Below are 23463 nucleotides of genomic sequence, written 5' to 3' on the forward strand. Positions count from 1 at the left end.
CCTGATGTAAAATGTTTTCTGGGGATGAGTGATTGACTGACAGATTGGGGGAGAAGGTGAGATGACTGAGTAAGAGTCAGTAAATGGGAGGTCTGAAAACATCTCCATAGCCCAAGATCCAATGACATCAGAGCATAATGATCCCCATGAATGACTCCTGGAATTTCTCTCTTCCAGCAGTTTATGTCTGCAGATCCACACTTCTGCTCCAAGCATGCAATCAGAGAGATGCAGAGAAACATCAGGGACTCATAGATCCTTCAACCTCATATGGTGAATGTACCCCAGTGGGTGGGGGAGTCGCATAGAGGGAACTGGAGGAGGCATCACCTAGAAGAGTATTGGAAATGGCTTGGTTATGTTTTTTTATTGTCTTGGTTCTGGCCCTAGGACACTGCTTGGAACTTACTTCTCTAGAGAATCCACAGAGTGGTAAAACAGAGAAAAGTAATCAGTCTCTGTGCTTGCCATTCTTGGTCAGAATAAGAAGATATTTTTATTCTGTTTATCCAGATTCCAAAGCATCAATTTACTAAAGATATACTGCAATATCATGGAATCATTCAGCTGGGAAAATCATCTCATGCCAAACACAACGGAGCCCCAGTCACAACTGGGTCTTTTGGGTGTCACCATAACATACCCTTCCTTGTCTTTTGTATTCAAATCACCCTTTGATAGTTCACTCTGTGCGTGTCCTTTCAAAGGGCCTGATAAAGTAAGCATTTACCCAAAAAAGCCTACGCCCTCTGATTCAGTTAGTTCAGTGGTGCCCAACCTTTTGACTCCACAGGCTGGATGAGCAGTGCCAGGATGGTCTGTGTGCCATGCCAGCTGGGGCCCAATCTCAATGTGTAAGTGAAGGTTCTTTGGGTGAATCTGATATCTTTTATTAGACCAACTAAATAGTTGGAGAACAATTTTTAAGCAAGCTTTCAGGTTCAAAAACCCTTCGTCAGGCTAAGGAAGTTTCAGCAGTTGATGCGTGCTCTTCCTGAAACTTCCTTAGCCTGACGAAGGGTCTTTGAACCCGAAAGCTTGCTTAAAAATTGTTCTCCAACTACTTAGTTGGTCTAATAAAAGACATCAGATTCACCCAAAGAACTTTGTCTGCCTATGTTCCTAGACCAACACGGCTACAACCTACACCCCAAGCACACACATGCATTTTTAAAAATTGCTTCACAGTAAATGCAGAAAAACGCTGTCAGGGTTGCTAAAATTCTGGAAGTATAACATTAGATGACTATTTCTTAAAAGAATGAAATTGTTGTTTGTAGGTATCTAATAGTAGTTAGATGTGCACACACATACAAATACATCCATAAGCAAAAGAATTTGCTATATGAAATCTGAACAAAGACAATTCACTTATAAAAGAATATGAAGATCAGTAAAATGAAATGTATGATTAAAACTAAGTATTAGGACTGGCTTGATTTCTAAGCTTATTTAAAACATTTCTACCTCTGATATTTTTTTACAGGTGATATAACAAAGGAAAATGATTACATTTATAAATTTGTATGTTTTATATGATGCCCACAGAAGACATAGGGTAAGTTGTTTTCTTAAGTTTGTTAGCTATTTTTGTCTTCTTTACCCTGTTTTTCTAAGAAGACAGTAAAAGGAAGTTTTAACCACAAACTTCAGAAATTTCTGGGTTTTGTTTGCTTGCAAAAATAAACACAGTAATTTGGAGAAAAGATCTCTTTAAGTACTGACAAACATTAAGTATCAACATTTTTTCACTAAAAGGGATAAAATACCAGTTCTTTGGCTTTCCAAATCAGAGAAGAACTGATGTTAGTATTTTAAGCTAAGTAATAAACACAAAAAACCCTCTACAACTGAATCCCTGCATTATGCTCAGTCCTTTAGATCTTTTGTTATTAACCATAAACCTGTTAAAAAAATAAGTACAAAACCCTAAATTTTCCTTTCTTCTAGTCTCCTTTAAATGATTTCTGTAAAGATATTATTTCAGATTCCACTGTTCTCCTTACTTGACTGAACTTCTATTTGAACATACATAGAAAGCCCATCACTAGAGCGGTTAGGAAATGAAATATAATCAGAAACTCATCATTCAGCTTTGTATTTATCAAACTACATATTAAGTCAGGGGTGTCAAACTAGTTTGGCTCCCTGGTCAGATCTGAACCATGGGAATCCTCGCAGGCTGAATTTGGACCCACCTCCAGCAGCAGGGCAAGAAACAGAATGGCAAGCAGTATCAGAGAGCCTTTGCTTGCTCCACTGCCACTGACATGCATCTCCAACAGGGGTTTTGTAAGTCAGATTTTGGCAACAGGCCAGTCCCTGAATTCTTGGCCCCTCTAGTAGTCCTGCTGTAGTCTCTCCACTAGGACAGATGACACTGCTGGGTCCAGCCTGTGGGCTGCTTGTGAGACACCCCTGTATTAAAAAAAAATAATCCCCAAAATTAATAATTTCCCCTATTTTTTCATTTGTAGGATTTAAGTCTAAACATATTCACCTGATTGCAGTATATACACATAAAAGAAAATGTTCTTTAGTTTGTATACATGGTCTGAGTAGGATAAGCTATTAACAAAATGTTAGTCAGCAGAGACACAAAATGAGCCCTGTTGGCCCAGTTCTCACCTTGGAATTACAGGTGTTCAACTTCTAAAATCTAAGTGGCATTTAAGTGAAAAATTAAGTGAATGTGTATACATACATGTATAAGCACAGACACTTAAACTGTACTGATCATTGTTATTAAGCCTTCGTTTCTCTGTTCAATAGCGAATGACTATTCATAGCAATACTTTTGTTAGGTTTAAAATTCTATCATGATTTTTTTTCTCTGATACTGCTCTTGTCTCAATACACACAATGAAAGAATCTCTCTGTTTTGGAACATGAGGGTTAAAATCTGCCCACAACACTCAGTCTCTAAATTGAAGTTATTAATATTATTTGTGAAAACTTCTGCCAATAATGAATGCCATTTAAATGTTTGATTGCATCAGAAAAGAGATAATGAAAAATATTGATCAGGCTTTATTGACAGTATTTCAAGAGAGTTTGGTCCCAAGTTGCCTCTTCTGGGTTATAAGTATCCAGATAACTGCGCTGTTTACAGAAATCCTGTCATACAGTGTTCACAGCAGCTTTTTAGACTCATAAGAAACATGGTGAATGGAATGCTATAAAAAAATCACTTCTGGGAAAATACAACAGCATAGAAAAAACATCATCAATTAAATACAGTACCTAGGTATACTGTTTTTAGAGAAGGGGGCTTTAGGCACAAGTTTGTACTTGTCAGTGCATGACATTTTACCTTCACTGCAACCTCAACTTTAAAAAACAACTTACTGAATACAAAAACAAAAAACAACACTTTCTTTTTTTTAAAAAAAAAAAAAGCCACAATAATATGGAACAAAGTTAGATGATTTGGCTTGAAGATTGATTTGACATTTCAAATTTCTATTTTGGGGGGCAGGGGAAGAGGGAGGGTCCAAGGAAAAAGAAAGTAGAACTGAAATTACCTTTTACAGAAGTACTAATAACAAAAGCCTCCGCCCTGTCTCCATGTAAACAACTCCCTACTTTGCAAAGAAGCCACATTTCCTTCAAGGTGCTTAAAGTCATAATCAAATATTTAACCACTTTATTCAATGAGGTGCCAAAATTATACAGGCTTGATGAAAGTACAGATAAGCAGATGCTTAAGTGTTTGCATGAAGAGGACTTAAATCACAAGATGCTGCCATATACGTTTTCAACTCACATCTGATTTTATATAATACATATAAAATAGTTTGTTAATTGGCAGTCTCTACTCCAGAATGTTGCAAATCAGGATGAAGTTTATATTGGCTCTGAAGTAAACCTGGGTCCCAAACTGCAAATACATAAACCTGTACTTAACTTTACCAGCAAGTGTAGCTACATTCATTCCAATTTCTGTTTCAATTCATGATAGTAAAGTTAAGCATCTATTTAACTGTCTACAGGATTGCGGCCTGGGATTGCACCTTCCTGTATTGCCTGTGTCTGCTGTTATTGTCATAAGAAGTATTTATGCATGCTAAATCTACCATGATTATATGAATATTCATAGCTAGTTCTACAATATACAAGATCTACAATATACAATTTGACATGAAATTAAATAAGCTGACCTACTCTTTCGTTTTTTTTGCTGACAAGTAGTTCACCACTCCCTTGTAGTTAGTTGTATCATTTTCAATCCTTACCTTCTCCTGCTGAAAATTACTAAACTACCCTCACAGATAGATAGCATGACAAGCAGTAGCATTCCCTTTATATGGTCTCTAAGATTTTCAGTTTTTGGTAGACATTGACTTTTGAGGGCAAACTGCTTAAATTCAGCTGCAGAGCAAGTGGTAAATATAGTTTTGCACCGCAAAGCATACATATGATTTGGTGTAATTTTCAATCTGCATATTCTGGGATGGCAACCTAATGCCATACTCAATTCATTTCACATTCAGTGATGGGGCATGTCAGGTATGTACAAAAGTGAACAAGTTACTAAGCCAGGAAAAATGGTATGCCTGAGAAAAAGTTAGTTTAAATTATCATAGCATGGTGCTCAAAAAAGAAGCCAATTAGAAAGAGACCAACTGTACTGCTTGCTAGAGGACTGACATGGTTTAAAGAACAATATTTTTAATGCACTCTTGCTATTTAGCTGTATTTGTAAAACATCTATTACTAGAACTCTTGCAAAGTTTAAAATTCACATAATCAATACAATTATAAATAAGCAAATCGGTTACCCATATATAAACCAACCAATAGGTTACCCATATATAAACCAACAAGACTACACTCCCACATCTAAAGAAAGTAATAAAACAATACTGAATATTACTGCTTCACTATCACTAAGCTCCTCAAACATTCCTCTCCCCAAAAGATGAAGATAAGTGCTGAGTTTTTGCAAATCCTTTCAAAGGTTAAAAAAATGAGAGTTTGGTTACACTAAGTAGGATAAATGAATGTTACGTATGTTTTTGAATCTAGAAACAAGCCCATACAAAATGCAGTATCTTCTACAAAATACCCCGTTTCTTATTAAATGAAGTGTCCAGGGGGAGTGGGAGAAAGCAGGTGGACAGCCTGCCAGCTGTCTAGCTACCAGTCCCACTCCAGGTCCCCACTGGGGGACACCCCCCCCGCCCCCCCCCCCCCCCCCCGCCAGACCAAGAGATAAGATTACCCTCCCCAGCCACCTGCTCCCTAGCAGACCCCCAGGGTTACCACCACCACCTTGAAGCTCCAATCCCCTCTACTGCTCCATTTGGCTGGGAAGGGAAGAGGAGAGGTAGATGGGACTAGGGCTGGAGCATCAGACTTCTGCCTATCCCCTGGTGGTGTTTTGAAACATTCTAGCCAGCAGTGGTCCATGGGCAAAATACATGCTCCCTACTGAAACGTTTCCTTTTAGAAGCATTTCTAAATGTGTTTCATTTGGAAATGTTTCAATTGTTACGCCCATCTGCACTCCTAGTGTACCTGCAGAGGGTGGCATTTGGTTTTGTTTTGCTTTGTTTTTTAATTATCCCTACTGGTTTTCCTCAACTAAGAGGTCCTGCTAATTATTTTCTTATTTAACATTATCTACGTTTGGACCATTGTCTATTACTTTGTCCTAAAAAGATTAGAAAGGAATTAGAACTTGGGCTAGAGGTGATATCTTTTATTAGACCAACTAGATTTTGCACAAAAAAAAATCTTTAATTGCAAGCTCTCAGGAACAAGCACCCTTCTTCAGGCATAGGAGAAAAGATTGTAAAAGTTCTCCTAAGTAGAAATGAAAGTTCATATTTCATAGGAGAGTTAAAACTGTGGTAAAAATCTCCTGTTTGGCACAGTTCATTTTATGCAGGTTAGGCTCAGAGAAAAGTTGGAAGAGTCTGTTTACCTCAAAGTTGTTTGGGGTCAAGCAGGATGTAGCCATATTTCCTTCTGGTTATGGTGTTTCATATTTCACAGATGAGTAAAAGATGGAATGCTCTTCTGGGCAGGAATTTCTTGTGTGGCGAGGTATCTCCAAGCTCTGTGATGATGCAAATTGCCTCAAACAAAGGCAGAAGCACAGTCTCAGGTTTTAGGTGGTAAAACTTGCTTCCTCCTTGTAAAATTATGAAGATTTCATTTCCTAAGATTACTAATTCACAGAACAGAAAAAACGGACACCACTGCATTTTGCTGTTCACCTTCTTGAAGAAGAGAGTGGATTTTCATTTCTTTCTTTCTTTCTATCTTTCACTTGTTTGTCTATTTTCTAGATACTTTAGTATTAGAAGACAAAAGAGCAATGTTGAATGGCCACTCACAGTTTCTGGCCACAGCAAAACCACAGCAAACCAACCTAACATAGGATTTTGAAGACAAGGAATGGATCTCAGCTATTTCCTCTTCAAAAAGAACAGATTATGACAGTATAAAATAAACTTGATGCAAATTACAGCTGGGGGTCAGGGGAGGGGGCACAATGACAATGAACATGTATGTCAGACACAAAGGACTTAAAGGATGATGCACCTCTTAGGGTGCCATGAATGATAACAGCTGAGAGTTTTTAATAATTTTTTTAATGTTCATCCAGTATAAAACCTGCTATTATGAAAAAAAAATCCTGTTCTTAAAAGAGATACGTTATGTTCCAAAACCAGACATGCCAATTTAAATTATTTTTGTTAGAGTACTTTATTTGACAGACTAAGGGACTTAACAGTTCTATGGAAAGAAATTCTAGGGCAAAAAGGAGTTCAGAATATCTGGCAGAGTCCAAGAAAGACCATATTAAAGGCAAAACAGAAAACTCCCAATACAGAGGAAAGACTGAACTTATACTAAGGTCACAGACAGATATGCTGTTTGAAGTGCTCCAAGTGTCTTTGAAATGCTCAAAATAGCAAGGGTGCAATAGAGTGTACTGCAACAGCATGCTGTTACAGCCATTTTGAAGTGCTGGGTGGGAGTGGGGGGAGAATGGATGGGTGTGCATCTTCAAAGTGCTGAAGCGTGCCAGATTCAAGCATTCTGGGATTTGGAACACTTCACATGCATGTGTACCCACACCTTAAAGAGACCAGTATGGCTTTGCCAGAAGATCTTTAAACTTCTAAAAATCTAAAAGGAGTCACGCAAAAAAGTGGAAATAAGGACATGTTGCTAAGGATGATTATAAAAAAATAACAAAACCATGTAGGTACAAAATTGGAAAGGCTAAAAACCAAAATGAGCTACAATTAGCAAGGGACATTCTTTCTCAGTATTGCCACAATCTGAGTTGTAAGCCTTCCAGCAGATCTATAAATCACCTGGCTGCACTGGAGCCTGAACCTCCTCTTCTTGATGTTTCTTCCTTTTTGGTATTTTTTAAATCTATTCCAGCAGCAGAATCTATGGAGCTATAATAATGGAGAGTTTACTGCACCCAACTTTTTCAGCTCCAATCTCTATGCCACAGTGTTTGCCAATCAGTTTTAAAGAAACAGGTGGGCAAATACTTGAAGAAAAAATATGGTTACATACAGTAACCAGATTGTCAAGATGTTTTTATCTATATTGATTCCATAACCTACTCTTGATTCTAAATAATGCAGAGGATTTAGGGATTATAAAACTAAGTGAGCCATCCTATACTGAGTACATGTGTAGCTTCAAAAATATTTTTGGCCAAAAACAATCCAGTTTTGTGCCCACGTGACTTGGCACAAAATGTCATACATAAAAAAAAGGCTCCAAACACATAAAATATCTTCACATTTTTCTAGATCTAAGTGTATATGGCACAAAAGTTATATCAGGACAATACAATGTTATTTATATAATCTATATTTTAAAATTTCACCCACCCATGCATTATGCACACTGAATAGTGTTGACTTGAATACATTTTCAGGATTTGTTTAGATGTCCTAACTCTGTTTTTCATGTACCTGATTGAAAGTGTACCACAGATCAGTCATAGACCAATGCATCAGTCACAAAGCACTACATGTTCCATGTTTGTTACATAACTTGGGCTGCAATGGACAAATTAGGGTGAAGCAGACACGTTGGGCTTGAATGATCATGTTTTTAATTTGTGTAATGTTACTGACAGAGTTTGCTGAACATTTATTTATTATAACTAGCCCTGATGCAGTACTAAAGCAGCAAGGAACACCAACTCCAGAATTTTACAGATTCTGATCCTGCTTTCATTGATTTCAACTGTACAAAATCAGGCATGATGCTCTTTAGCCAGGAAATTCAGAATATTACTATACCATTAATGATAAGTATAGCCAAAATCTGCATACGATGACACCTCTATGAAGTAAAGATTTTATATTTTTACCATGGTTTTATAGTATTTTAAAAGATACAAACCTTATTGAACCAGTTGGGGTTTTTCTTCTTGGCTGAAGCAAGTGTTGTACCAAAACCTAGCATCATTCCTGCTATAGCAACAGTGCCTAGAAAAATTCCACCTGCCAACAAAATTTAAGAAATCAACATCAGGATTTTGTTTCCTAGGAGAGAAAAAAATGTAATGTGCAAATGTTAAAAAGAAGAGAGAGAGAAAGAAAGGGAGGAGGGAGGAAGAGAAATTAAGATCTATCAGCATATTCCAGAGGCAAATGAACAGCTGTCAAAAATTCTTGACAGCATCTCAATCTGGCAAACAAGAAATAATATTTTATAAAATATCACTTTAAAAATCAGTGGCCAGTTTATAGCAGCAAATTAAACCCTGATGTGTTGCCTCATGATCCTGCATGGAAAAAGGGCACAAGGCCTGCTATCAATAGAGAACAGCTACAGGAGAATCAGATAAAAACCAGGCACATATCAGGCTTTTACTGCCCTTCTACAGCTACCCCCTGAGCTCTGCTGCTTTGAGGCAATTTGGATCTCTCAAGAGCAATTTTACCATAAGCTTTCACTGTATGCTGCCACACCCAAAGGCATATTCAATGTTGCTTGTTGTAGCATTGATTACTTCAAATTGCCAGTTGGAATTAAGCCCGTATTTGAAAAGACCAAGTCATATTCAGCAGCTGTTCTCTAGCTTTGTGCAAATATCACAGCTAAACCCACAGCTTCATCCACATAGGATCAGTGAGGTGCTTCAACTTCTGGTTGCTGCTTGAGCATTTGTAAACCCAGTTGTGCCCTTTTGTTCCCCTTCGAGCCATGCAGCAGAGACATTGGGACATAGGTTATGTTTTTAAAAGCACAGTGTGTTGAAAGCCTGATGCCTTGCACAGTGAGGCAGATCTGTTAGACAAATATGAAATATCTGATTTCATACTGAAATTACTATTTCAGGCTGGTTAGAAATTCTTCCTATCTAGCCACTGATTCAAGGCTTGTCTTCTGGTGCTAGTCCAGTAGCTTGAGGCTGTGCCAGGAGCGAGGGAAATAGCAGAAAATACAGACATATCATATCTCATTATTTGAAGGAAATTTTAGATGAATGTTAAAGTACTATTTAAAGCAACCTCCTCCTCTTGTGATGAAGGAGTTTGTTACATGCATTTTAATGAGATACTTTAAATATCTTTTTTTGAGGAGCAGCAGGGTTGAGTCTCCCTGATCTCTGTTGTCAGAGCCTATGATGACCATTTCATGACAATGCATTATTTATTTCAAGTGGTTAAAGAAGTTTTTTTTCCCCCTCCTCTAATGTCAATTGCAAACGGCCCTGAAAAGTGGGACTTAATTTTGCTCTAGTGTCAACATACAGAACTCCTTTCATTTCAGGATAACCAAGCAAACATCCAGGGCTGAATTCCAACCTGCTGTTCTAAATTAATGTCTGGGTTAAGTCAGAGGGTTGGTTGGTTTAAAAATCAATTTGAACAAAGCAAAGAAACTAAACCACATGTCCAGAGATGGAGACAGAAAGGAAAAAAGCAAAAATCAGAAGTCAAGAAAAGAAAATAACCCATTTACTAAAATCTTAAAGGGCATAAAACAACAGAAAAAAATGTTTGTTTGCTTTTGGCTGTATTTTTCAATCTGGACTGAAAACATTTCTGACCCAGTCTACCCACTAACTTTTCCATCTCCCAAAACTTTTTAGGGGTGTAAATTTTTATTTCCCTGCATAGAGCATTTGAACTACAGTTTAACCTAACTTTTCACAGAAATCATAGAATTATGGAAAAACAGACCTGGTCAAACCCTGTCTCGCAGGATCCTCTCTAAAATACCCTAGACAAGTGCTTGTCTAACCTGCTCTAAAATCCCACCAAGGACAGAGATTGCACACCTTTAGGTAAACTGTTCCACTACTTAACCACCTATAGTGAGAAAGATCTTCCTAAAAGCCAACCTAAATTCTTTTTTTACAATTTCAGATAGGTCCTTCTTGTCCTGTCCCCTGTGCCCACAGAGAATAATCATTCACCAGCTTCTTTATAACCATCCTTCAGGTATTTGAAAATGTATTAAACCCCCCGTTAGTCTTCTCTTTTCCAAACTAAATAACCCTAGTTCTTCCAACCTTTTATCATAAATCATGTTTACTGGACTTATTATTTTTGTTGTTGAGTTTGAAAGATTTGAAGTGCAGTGCTCAAAACTAGACGTAGTACTCCAGGTGAGGCCTCATCGGTGCCAAACAGAGCAGAAGAATCACCTCCCTTGACATGCAAGCAATACTTCTCTTAATTTAGCCAAGTATACTATTGACTTTTTTGGCAAACAAGAGGACACTGTTGGCTCATATTCAGCTCATGATGCACTAGAACCCTCATGTCCTTTCCTACTGTACTGCAACCTTGCCAGTTGCAATTTAAGACCAGTTGTTCCTCAGGCCCTACTTGTCTATATTGTTCTGTCTCTACATGCAGGATGTTGCATTTGCACTTACGGAACTTCATTCAATTAACTTTGGACCATTTTTCCAGTTTATCAAGGTCATTCTGAATCCTATTTTTCAAAATGCCTACAGCTCCAGCCAAGTTGATGTCATCTGCAAATCTGCTAAGTGTACACTCAATCCCATCTTGCAATTCATTAATGAAGACATTAAACAATACATTACCCAAACAGGCTCTAGGGGGGATCTGTCACTCAATACCTGCTCCTTCTAGGCATTGAGCACAGTGACCCAGCCAGATCTGTAGCCACCTAATGTATTTTTATCCAGTCTAAACTCCCAATTCTGCAAATCTATACTCACCTGAGCAGTTCTAGTGACAACCTATAATGCTGCTCAAACAAATGAGGACAAGTTACAAGAACAAACAGGCCTGCAGAACTGAGCCCCATGTATTTTTAATTTAATGCAATTGATGCTGCCTTAATGGGGAGGAGGAGACAACAGTCCCTGCAGATTTGATGGGCCCTGCAGCCTCTCTGCTGCAGTAATTTGCCACCAAAACCACATCCCAGCAGGAAATGCCAACAGTGATGCTGCTCCCACCTAAGAGATGTACCCACCACTGTCACCTCTGCCCTTCTGCTCTGGCAGAGCCTTTTGGCAAAAGAAGGGCATGGGGGTTGCTAGCACTTCAGCCATGTCACAGGACTGACAGTCCCGACTCCTCTGTGACTGAAGGGGGGGCAGGGGGCTCCCCACACAACACTGCAGCCTCAGCCCTTTTCGGGGAAGAGGGCCTAGCTACACCATCCCATCCCCAACTGAGGTAAAGAGGCCTTGACAAGGGTAGACTAAGGGTGCCTGAGCTGCCTGCCTCCTGCACCTGGCCTTCTAGGTCTCCGGGGGTGAGGCAAAGGGGAAGGTGTAGCTGTGAGCACTCATTGCACCTCGGAGAAGGGGGAAGGGCAGGGAAGGAGGGGCTTCAAACTTTGGGTTTCTCATGCTACAGCCATTGCTGTGGCCTGGGTCCCACCCCACTCAGGCCCTCTTCTCCCCAGGGTGCTGGCGGTGCGATACTGCACAGGGTGGGAGGGAAATGGAAAGGGATGGGAACGGCATCTTTGCCTGGCCACCACTCTCCTGGCCCCTGTAGGGAGCTCTAGCAACACGAGTACTTCCAGCTTAGCACGAGAGGAGAAATGGGGGGTGCTGGGCTTCAGCATGCACAAAGGGACACACATGTGTGCACAGGAACATACACACACACACAAGAGAGTACACACACAGGCACACAGGGGCACACCAGTGTACATGAGAGCACACGTACAGAAGGGGGCGCATGGCACACGCAGGGGCCGTGAGTGCGTGCACATACACACATACTGAGGGCACACATACAGGAGCACACGCACAGGAACACAGGGGCATATATGTGCATGTGGGGGTACACACCCAGGAACACACAAGGACACACAGGAATGCACACATAGGGGCACACACACATAGGAAAACACACACATGGGGCACAGGCACATGGGGGCCATGCTCACCTGAGCACACAGAGGCAAACGAAAGGGTGCACACATACAAAGGGGCACACACACAGGCACATGGGGCAAACATTCACACGTGTTCCTGGGGGCGTATGCACACACACACACACATAGGGGCACATGCACAAAGGGGGGGCACACATGGGAGCGTACAGACACACAGGCGCACACGCCCAGAGCCGGGGCTCGCGCGGGGGCAGACCCAGGGGCGCGGGCAGGGGCTCCCCGCACCTTGCACGAAGAAGAGCCGGTCCCGGGCGGGTGCAGGGCCCAGGGCCCCCTCGCGAGCCGCGTGCTCGTCGCCGGCCGCCCCCATGCCCGGCTCCACCACCCGGAAGCACACAGCGCAGCGCCCGCCCAGCCCCGCCCGCCTGGCTTGGGGGCCTTTCCGCGCGGCCGGGCCGGGCCGGGCCGGGCCGGGGGAAGGCCGGGCCGCAGCCCCCGGCCTGCCTTGAGAGCCCGGGGCGAGGGCGAGGGCGAGGGCGGCAGACACGGCCCCCAGGCAGCCAGCGGGAGCGCGGGTCACAGCATACGGGTCACCTGTAGCCCTAGAAGCAGCGCGGGGATGGGGCTCTGCGCGCCGCGTCCAGCCCGCGGGCAGGGGCAATCCCGCTGTCAGGGGGTTTCTATGTTTTCCACCCGGGGCAGCGGGTGCTGGGGACCTGGGCTGGGGGTGCCAGTGCTCCTGCCGAGACCAAAGCCGGGGCAGGTTCCTGGCTAGAGGGACTGGCCTGTCTGCTCGGGCTCAGGCATTGCTGTATTTGGGGTCAGGAAGGAATTTTACCCCCTGTTCAGATTGGTGTGGGGTAGTGGGGGGTGACCTTCCTCTGTAGCCACGCAGGGCCAGCTGCCCTAGGATCTCTTGAGTGTATATTGACAGCATTTCCTCGAAGCAGGATGTTGGGTGCCATGGTTAGACACGACCAGAGCAGGGTGTGGCCCGGGGCAAATCAGCCTGTGCGGGGCCAGCCACAAGGAAGCTAGCGGTGATTCGGTGGGGGGGGCCACACCCCCTGAGCTGAGCAACCGGCCGTGAAGCTGGTGGCAGCACGGAGTTGCCGCAGCCACTCCACCCAGGTCCATCGGGCCCTCCAAAGGAGGGGGCCCAGGGCGGTCACCCCAATTCAGCACACTCCCACCCCCCCAGGATGGCCCTGGCCATGGTTCCCTTGCTTTACCTGCGGGTGTTATGTCTGTGTTATCTATGTGGAGTTTTGATTGCAGAGTGTACAGTATGGTTTGGATAGGGATGATACTGCCTCAAGCAGGGACTTGGGATGGATGACCTCTGGAAGTCCCTTCCAGCCTTCCTTCTCTATGATTCTCTGGCTCTGATTCTGTGTCCAGGCCCAGCGTACAGGGCCAGGCCAGCACCCACCACGTGCAGCATATGGGTCAGCTCTACACCCATGGACAGCACTAAGGGCCAAATGATGGGGCTCCATGGGCAGCATCCAGCATGCAGACTGAATCTTTGATGCCTGTGTTTTAGTATTTTTCTGGAGTCAGAAATGAGTGAAAACTAAGAGCTAACATTTTCTGATGGTCACATCAAGTGTCATGAGGGATGCCTTGAGTCTGTTGGTGATGCCTTGAGACTAAAAAGGTTGAGAGAACCACTGCATTACAAACATTCATGCACAAAATAAGAAGGGTCATGACATGATAACACTGGAATCTCAGGAAGACTGGGTGGTTTGACAGGGTATGTCTATAAAATTCTGCAGGGAGCTCTTGTTCTTTAAAACATATCACTAAGTTATTTTACAGTAGGTAAGAACTTTGAGGCAGAGACCATCTTTTTGTTCTCTGTTGAATAGCACCTAGCATAATAGGGTCCTGGTCCAAGACTAGAGCTCTTAGCCATTTGTGTAAAACAAATTTAAAACTTTATTAGTGAATGTTAAAAATTATAGTTATTTGTATGTAGGATCCTGTGTGTGGCAGCTGTATGAAACACAGTCTGTATAAACTGATGCAGTCCAGAAGGTGCAGTTGGTCATGCAGCCTACATTATCCCAGGGTAAAAGGGGTGAAAATGTTGCCATGTGATAGTATGTAGAGATGAGAGAACAAGATCCCATGCATGGCATTGGTACAATTGTAAGGTGGCAAAACATTCTTAGACAGCAGTTTAGCGTACGCAATGGACAATTGCTGGGGTGGGGAATACTCCAAGGTATAAAAAGTCTTTGTTGAGTGATGGTGTGTGGGAAGGATCCAATCTGTCCCCTTGATCTTAATTCTAGCTGGTAGTCTCGGGCAGTTCTCTTCATGTTAGCAATGGCCTGTGATGTGCTCAGCATAGATGTCTTTCAACCATCAGATGGTATCAGATACTACAAGAATCCTCATCAGTTTTGACTGTACTTTTCAGGCTTGTAGGATGTTTGTGTTGCATGGGTCCCATGCTTCAAGGGCTACAGTGATTAGTACCTGCACCATCACGCATGCATTTTCTCCCTCAGTGTATCAGTCCATGGCCTGTATTTAGACAGCTTGCACTCCTGGGCTTCAGTGAAATGGAATGGTCAAAAGAATACTGGTCTGAAACATGGTCTCTTATGATGGCAATAATATATAGTGTATTGATTACTCATATATAGAACCATTTTAATGAACAGCCTTGCTTTTATGTTTTGTAAAGCTCAGGGTTACAGGTTTATAAATTATAATGCACGATTTTATTGAATGGTTCAAGGAATGGTTTTAAATTTCACTCTCTCAGTGTTTTGAAAGTGTCCTATCATTTCCTTATTATGATATTTTATCTGCTTTTTTAGGAAACAAGTAGATTATGACAGCTCATAATGTTGAAGCAAGAAGTTTCTAAGCTGCAAAACACAGTAAAAAAAAAAGTAGCAGTATACTTAACAAAAATACATAAGGGGCAGAAAAATGCAGTCTAAGGGGATAGGAAGCTACTGAATGATGTGAACCTTGAGCAGAGGGTAGGGCTGGGTGGCCCCAGTTCAACACTTAGACCCCCTCTGAAGTTAGTGGGAATAAAGCACATATTGAAGTAAGTTTTTAAAGCTGTGCTGAATTGATCTATCCATCTTTGTGTTAGGGTTTCATACTGCTGACCGTGGCCTACATATCTGAATGCCTTTACCAGGCACCTTCACTTCTAATAATTTAATGGAATAGCTGCCAGAAGCCACTGAAGCCTTGCCTGCCCTAGCAATCTCATTAATGCTCCCTCCAGTGGTAGCACTGATGGGAATTTTTTTGTAAAATTGCCTAGGATAGGCAGGGCTAGAGACTCTTGCCAGTTAGACAAGCTTTGGTTTATTTTTAATGTAACAGCTCTGGTTATTGCCAGGAAAAACACAAAAGCTGTTTTTAAAAGATCCTTTCAGACCCTATTTAAACAAAAACAAATCTCTTGTGTGTCATTTTTTAAATCGTCACAAAGCCGAGATACTGTGGGGATTGGTGCATTACAAATATGTCTAATAATAATTGCCATATTGCTGTATGATTAAGCATATCGCTCCATAAAGGCTTCTTTTAGAGAAACTATTCACAATACTGTCTCAAGAGGACATCTATGACACAGATGCTGGGAGCAGATATCACCTCCAAATTCCAGAATGTCAAGTTGCTTTTCAGATGGGAGAATCTTTGCATCTGCTTTAGGTCTAGCACAGTAAGCAGCTGCTGGGTATTAAAAAATTGCTAGTCTTCCTACCTCTGGGATCTCCAGGTCAAGCCTTTTTATACCATATGCCCACATTTTCCTGAGTCTTGGAATCAAAGAATGCTAATTTTAGTCACTTTGATAAGGTAAAATATTTTTCTTTTTGGAAAGAAAGCTACCTGAAAGCTCAGTTACCAGAACCCCTGCTATAACCATTTTTACTCCTCTAATCATACCAAAATTCCCTACAGAATTTACATTTCATATAATCCCCATTTTGAAAAAGATACCAATCAAGCTGACCTGAGAATGCTTTCCAGACTTGGGAGCAGTCTGGTACAGACAATGCTAAATACCACCAGAAATGCAATCATTTTTACTTTTCTGCACAGGAATTCTACCAAACTGTATCTTGACAAATGTTGTCATTGTTATAGGAGAGTTTATTTGGCTCCATATTCTCATTCCCCCACAGCCTTTTTAAAACTTTTTACTTAAAAGCTGCTTACTGTATCTAAACATAAACTCAGTCTCAGTGGACACTTAGAGAAATAAAAGCCCTAAGCCTTTTATACCTTTGTCTTCTATTCCATTTCCTTCACTGGTCTTCTAAATTGATTCATGATAGTTGTCACATCTGCTAGAAAGATGATTTGCATGGGAGTGTAGATGATCTGTTTTTAGCATCCTTGATGGTAAAATCCTTCTCTTTTGACCAGATTTTCTTCTCAAGGTAGTTTTCTGATTTTATCTAAGTTAGGCTTGCTTTAAAATCATCTCCAGAAGAAGGAAAGAACAGGAAAGAAAATGAGTGCTAATGTTGGTTAATCCCAGCCTGAGTAATGCTCAGAATCTGTCTTTAAAGGATTCTGGTAAAAATTACCCACTGTCAGTCGTTCACAGAGATCTAAAATGGGGTTTGAAGCCCATATCTGCATTATCTTGCTGAATTACCTTTGATAGTCCTTAAGGTTACAAAGTAAAGGTGCAGTAGGGTAGAAAGATTGAAATTTGTCTTGTGATCAGCTGCTTGGGACTCATGTTATCCCATTAGCTATGAATAGAAAATGATGCTAATTTTTTTGGTAGAAGAGGCTTGTGTTTGGTCATTCTCTGTTCCTTCTTTTTCTTTGTTGTACTATAAATATAAACTTCATTTGCCCAAACTCATATTATCTAAAATCAATGTCCCGTTTTTTTCCAGAATTCATTTAGAAGCCAACATTTGCCTGTTGAAAAGTTAATTTTATTAATGTTTCATATATTGGATACCAAAACCTTCATAAATTAATATTTAAGCACCTGTGTGTACAAATGAGTAAGGCTACAGATGTGATAACAGAATTAAAAAATAAATTACTTTCTAGTTACATTTGCTAGTTTGAATTCCACTATAACTTGAGTGCCTATAAGCTTGAATTTTAGCCAGTCAAGGGTATTTGTAGGACTAAACTCTGAAAACATACATTTACCAGTCCATTTTTTTAGATATGCTCATAGACTCGAGGAAATGGAGGAAGAGAGGGACAAGGGTGTATTTGCAGATCATAGGAAGACCACAAGCCATCAGTGTGATGCAGTTATAAAAAAGGCTAATGCAGTTGTAGGTATGTTATGCAGTCTATTTTTAAGAGACTGAGAATTATTACTACTATTGTACATGGCATTATTACAGGCAGCTTAAGCTACCTATGTCTAAAAGAGATTAAATTATACTAAAACAGCTACAAAGAATGGTTAGGGGAAAGGAGGATCTATATTATTAGATTAAAAGAGCTTGGCTTGTTTAGCTAATAAAACGAAGGTTGACAGGGGGATAGGACTATAAACATATTCATGGGGTGAATATTAGGGAGAGAGAAAAAATACTGGCAGAAGATCAAAAGAACACAAACGGGTCACAAACAAATTTAGACTGAAAATGGGAAGAAGTTTTCTAATGATCAAAGGAATTAAGTTTTGGAATGGCTTTCCAGATAGTGTGGGAAAGGAACCTGAATCATTTCAAGATGGACTTGACAAGTTAATGGAAGTGATAGTATGGAGATATTTTTGAAGAATCAGAGTTTGTGATGCATACATTCAAGAATCCCTATAAAAAAATCTTTGTGTGGTAAGTGTCTGGTAATCCCATTCTTCAGTGCTTTTGATCACCTGTAAAGGCTGGATTTTTTTTTCTTTTACCTCATTAATGCATTGTTTGACTTCCAGGGAGTTTGTTTGTTTGTCTTGAGTTTTAGTCTTTGTCTGAAGCAATGGACATTGACCACAGCTAGAGGAGGCAGTGGTGCACTGGTACTCTAGTCTAGAAAGTTTAGAAACCTCCTAGGTACCTGGCTGGAGGGTCTCTTTCATGCATTCAGGATCAAGCCAACTGACAGATTTTGGGTCAGGAAGGAATTTTTCTCCCAGGTCAGACTGGCAATAATGGTAGGAGTTTTGTTTTCCTCTGTAGCATGGGGTATGGTCCTCTTTCTAGCATCATCTTAACATATTTCAGCCAAGCAAAGTCTCTGTCATGGCAGTGGCAGGCCATTGAGTCCTTGTCCCAACCACTCTTTGCCTGTGGCATATGGCAGGAGGGCTTCCTAGGGTGCTTTATGGCTGTGGTGAGTAGATGATCATGTGTATCCTTTTGAAAAAATGTTTGCCTGCAAACACAGGGAACAGCACTCAGTGGCTCAGGAGGTCCCTTCCAGTCCTGCTTTCTTGTTTTATAAACCAAGTCCATGATATCCTACTACAGAGGGGACCAATCTTTTTGGCCTGCCACAAATTAGCTTTTTACCCTCCTGAGTACCACTACCCATCTCCTTTTCCTGTCCAATCTGTTGCTCTGCTTTCTGTTACCTGCACTATGTTCCCTACCCAATCTGCTGCTCTTCTCTCTGCCTCCTGCCCTATCTGCTTTGCTGCTTGTCCTCTTTCTGATCTGCCACGTGCCACACACAGAGACTGCCCACGCCACTTGTAGCACACATGCCACAGATTGGCCATCTCTGCCCTGCTAAGTAATTAGAGACAGAATCACAGTGAAATAAATTATTTTAATCTACTGAAAAACTAAACTAGAAGTTAAGGAGATCAGGCTTGTACTTAAAAGGAGAAAGCCTGGAGTCAGGAAACCAGGAATGTACCCATGGTTCTGCCAAAGGCCTACAATGGGGCCTTTTGTAAGTTTTTTAATTTCTTTGCCTCCCAATGTGTAAATAGACAAAATACCTCCCACAGACATGGTGGAGCTAATTTAAGTAATATTTGAAAATGGGTCTGGTGATCCTCGGATGAAAGGCTCTTATTTTAGATACTGTTATATTTGACCACTAACTTCAAAGAATGTGTCATTTTATTTATGGTCCAATTTTGTAAATCACAATTCAGAAGATGAGAGATTTATTCTATACCAGATTCTGAGAGCTTAAAGACCTAAGAACTTGTTCTTGACAGGTGAATTCCAGAAACCAAGTTTTCAAGAGAAAGGCAGTGTTGTCACCTTTTCCATGACAAAACAGAAGTTTATGTAGAAACCTTAATATTAAATTCTTCAGGTGCACCAATATATCAGTCCACATTGGATTGGCACCAATAAAAGGAAAATTTACATAATTGGCAATCAGCTTTTTTTGGCTGGTGTAGCCGATAATGTCACCAATAAATGCCGTGTGCATGCGTGCAGCCGCAGCATGCATGCAGTCAGGAATAAAGCTCAGCAGCTTGGAGAGCAGCATCTGGCTGGTAAGTCTGTGAGGGGGAAGGGGTGTGGGGGAGAGAAGAGACAGAGGGCAAATCAAGGCTCCCCACAGTAAGAGGGGGCAGGGGTAGATGCTGCCCGGCTAGGGCAGGGCAGGCACAGAATAGAGCCATGGGTAGCTTATCAAGGAGGGTATGGAGGGTGGGAAGGGGGGGCAGCTCCCCACCACTGTATGCATCCCCAGGCAAGGCATGGGGGACATGTGCCCCCCGGATTTGTGCACGGGGTGAGGGTGGGCTGTGGGCTTGGGCCAGGGACTGCACCGGCCTCTCCCTGGAGGGGAGGCTGGGCTGGGGCTGCACTTGGGGCAGGCAGGCAGGGGTGGGGTGGGCAGCGGCAGCACTGGGGGCGGGGAGGCTGTGGTGAATTTTGGGGTGGTTGTAGTCCACTCCATAGCCACCTCTCCCAGGGCCACTGCTGCCCTCCCCACCCCCACCTGTCTGTCCCGAGTGCAGCCCCCCCTGCTAGGAAGAGACCAGCACAGTCTCTGGCACTGAGCCCACAGCCAGGCAGCCTGCCCTCACTCTGAATGCCCCCCATGCCTCTCCCAGAGGTGCGTGCAGTGGCAGGGAGCCACCCCCCCATCAACCCTGCCCCCCTTGACAAGCCACTTGCAACTCCTTCCTGTGCCTCCCTCTGCCCCGGCTGGGCAGCACCTGCTCTGGGCAGCCCCAGCCCCACTCCCTTCCTCACTGTGGTGGGCTCGATCTGGCTCCCCATGCCCCTTCCTCCCCATAGACTTACTGGCCGGACGCTGCTCTCCAAGCTACCAGGCTGCATATCAGCTTTCAGATCGGTATCAGCCAATATGGTGCGTTAATGATCACAGATTCACAGAAGTTTAGGGCTGGAAGGGACCTTGTGAGATTGTCGGGTCCAGCTCCTCTGCTCTGGGCAGCAAAAACTGCTGAGGTCAAGTCAGGGTCATCCCTGGGGGGAGGGGGGGCACTAATCAGGGCAACCACCCCAGGTCCAGTGCTTTGGGGGGCCCCGCAGAGCCAGGCAAAGCTTCCATGGTGATTCCACACTGCCACTGGCTTCCCATCTGACCACTCGGCTTCTCCCCACCTGCCTCCAAATTCGTCGCCAAATCCAGCATGTCCAGCCACGCACAGGCTGATTTGCCCCAGGCCCTGCACCCTGCTTGGGTCACCTCTGGGTCAAATAACTCCAGCAAGGTCTGTGTACAGACTCGTTTCAAAGATCTCCAGAGTATCAGCCAAAATTGGCCATTGGTATCGGCCAAAAAAGTCTTTATCAGTGCACCTGTATTAAATCCAAAAAACCCTCCTGAAATCCAGTTAGCTAAATACAGTCAGTATCAATACTTGAGATCTGAGAGAGTTTATTCAGCAATTTATTTTTGTCTCCATCTGTCCAACAAGTTTTATAAGGATGTACTGTATTTTCAAGAACATTAAGGAACCAGGTGAAGACCATATGGCCCTTCAAAGACTGCTTTTATAAACCCAGGAAATGACAATCAGCCCACTCTACATCATATCAGTTTTGCTCTACAGAGTGGCTAAGTCAGCTACTATATTCTCTTTCTCTCTTGATATGTGTCTGGCTCTCTTCTAAATGTATTTATACAACCAACTTCTGTTGCTGAGCTTGGCAGCTTGACTAATATTCAAATCATCTTCTTGGATATATTTTGAGCCTGATTTTTAAAAATCCAGGGAGCCCAGAGTGCTCCGTGAAGAATTTTGGCTATGATTATTATAGATACACTTTTAAATTAGGATTTGTATATGTAAATGGCCAGTTAGATAATTGTATTTAAATAATATAAATATAATTATAATTGAATAATTTAAATATAATTATTGTGTGTGTTACATGAAAAAATGTAATGCAATAGGTGATGGCATGTTTTATCAGGTACAAGCATAACAATCGTAGGAATCTAGGCGAGAGAGACAGAAGGTCAGACTGGCTGTCAATCCCTTGGAACTGTGGAACGGCTAATGTCTTTAGAAAGGAGTGTGAAGGGCTATAGGTATGCTAATTTAGGAGGAAACACAGGATAAATGTTGCCAGAATTATGTATCAGACATTAAGGAAGTCCAGAGAAAATCTCATCAAGAATGGGCAAAGGACATTTTATTGTTTTGTGGGAAGGGCAATATAAGTATGTGTGAAGTTTCCAGCTATGTCTGAACTCAGGAGACTATAATGTAATGACTGAGAGATCAAGGGGGATATAAAAGGATTTCTCTTTTCTAGTTCTCTTTGCTAGGGATTTGTTGCTAGTGTGAGTTGATCTGCTGGAGCCAGCCAGCATGGAACATCTAAATTCTCCTTTGCTGATCTAGTTGCAAGTATTCTGATCCAATGCTTGTAATACATGTTCAGTCATTAGTAAGTATTGTAACATCTAATGTACAGGCAATCCTTGGACTTACAACACAATTGGTTCCTGAAAACTGCGTCTTAAGTCGAAACGTAACTTGGAACCGATTTTCCCATAGGAAACAATAGGGGATTGGTTCCTGAATCAAGGCCTGGTATCCTATTTTCACCAAAAATAACCCAGAATGTTGTACTCAGTCTATTATAGACAAGTAATATAGCTACATTCATGTATTTATATTGTAAATAGCAATCATATTGATTTGGAAGGACTTCTTTGAGGTGACTGCTGGACTTTTTGAAGGGCTCTTGGTTGCACTTTTTGAAGGGTTCTTGGCTGGAGTCTTCTCAAGAGTCTTGGCTGCAGGTATTTCTGATGTCTGCTTTCTTAAAGAAAGTGTCCAAGGAAGTTTGGACAGATGTTCTCCAGGGAGATGGGCGATGCAGTGAACTTGTTCACTGGCGTCGCATCACATTGGATCAAGCATTGTAAAGCCAAAACTGACATCAGAAAGTTGAAAAAGGGTGTCAATTTAGAAACGTAAGTCAAGGACTGCCTATATAGTTAGTACTTTGTTATAGTATTTTAGAGTGCTCTTTTAAAGTAACTGTGCAACTGCTATTGGCCTTTGGATTTAATAAAGGCATTTTAACTGAATTACTGACTCCTTTTGTTGAATTCCAAAAACAACATAGGAAGCACTAGGCCAATTCCATTCCTGTGGGGGGCACTTAACTCTGGCTATGTGCTGCAAAACCACTCTAAGAGGGGAGTTAAATTAGCAAATATCACCTTCATCAGTGAGAGGTGATTAATATGATATTGGCCCTCACTTAATACATGACTTTTTGTGTTGAACCATCCAACTATAAATTAAGGCTTGAATGTGAATTTACACATCTCTTAAAAAAAATCAGCAAACATTTTATCCAAAGGCCCTTTTTGTGGTCATTCTTGGCTTTTAATTACTGCAGTTAATATTACAATCTAAAAGGCCTGGAAGGAATAGTTGAGTATCAGGCATATAGTGAAAGCTAACTCATCATCACTCTGCATGTAGAAAAAAAGCACCTTTAATTAAATGCTTCTTATAATACAAAGTTAATAGCATCATCTGAAAAAAATACTTTTGATTTCCTATTTATAGTATTTCCAAGAGCACCAAGCTGCATATTGGAATTTAAATTTGGATAAGTCATTTTTTTTTAAATATACAGGTTTTCAATTAATTCAACAGTTCAGCATAGGTATTTGCAGTGTATAAGTCCTGCAATATTGGATTATCTCAAGCCCATGAGTGATAATAAAATAAGATAAAAAAATGCA

At 41.7% G+C, this 23463-nt stretch overlaps 1 protein-coding gene across 1 annotated transcript in view; it reads right to left on the minus strand.

The window, feature by feature from the left end:
* TMEM242 (transmembrane protein 242) overlaps positions 1-12731 on the minus strand; it is a 34661-nt gene extending 21930 nt beyond the window's left edge. The window contains exons 1-2 of the mRNA XM_014596850.3: positions 12619-12731; positions 8392-8492 (exon numbers count right to left, since the gene is read on the minus strand). Coding sequence (XP_014452336.1) covers positions 8392-8492; positions 12619-12703 — 186 coding nt within the window. The 5' untranslated portion in view covers positions 12704-12731. The remainder of the gene's footprint in view (positions 1-8391; positions 8493-12618) is intronic.
* Positions 12732-23463: the final 10732 nt, after the last annotated feature.

The sequence above is a fragment of the Alligator mississippiensis genome, chromosome 1, assembly GCF_030867095.1.
Source record: "Alligator mississippiensis isolate rAllMis1 chromosome 1, rAllMis1, whole genome shotgun sequence".
In the NCBI taxonomy this organism is placed as follows: domain Eukaryota; kingdom Metazoa; phylum Chordata; order Crocodylia; family Alligatoridae; genus Alligator; species Alligator mississippiensis.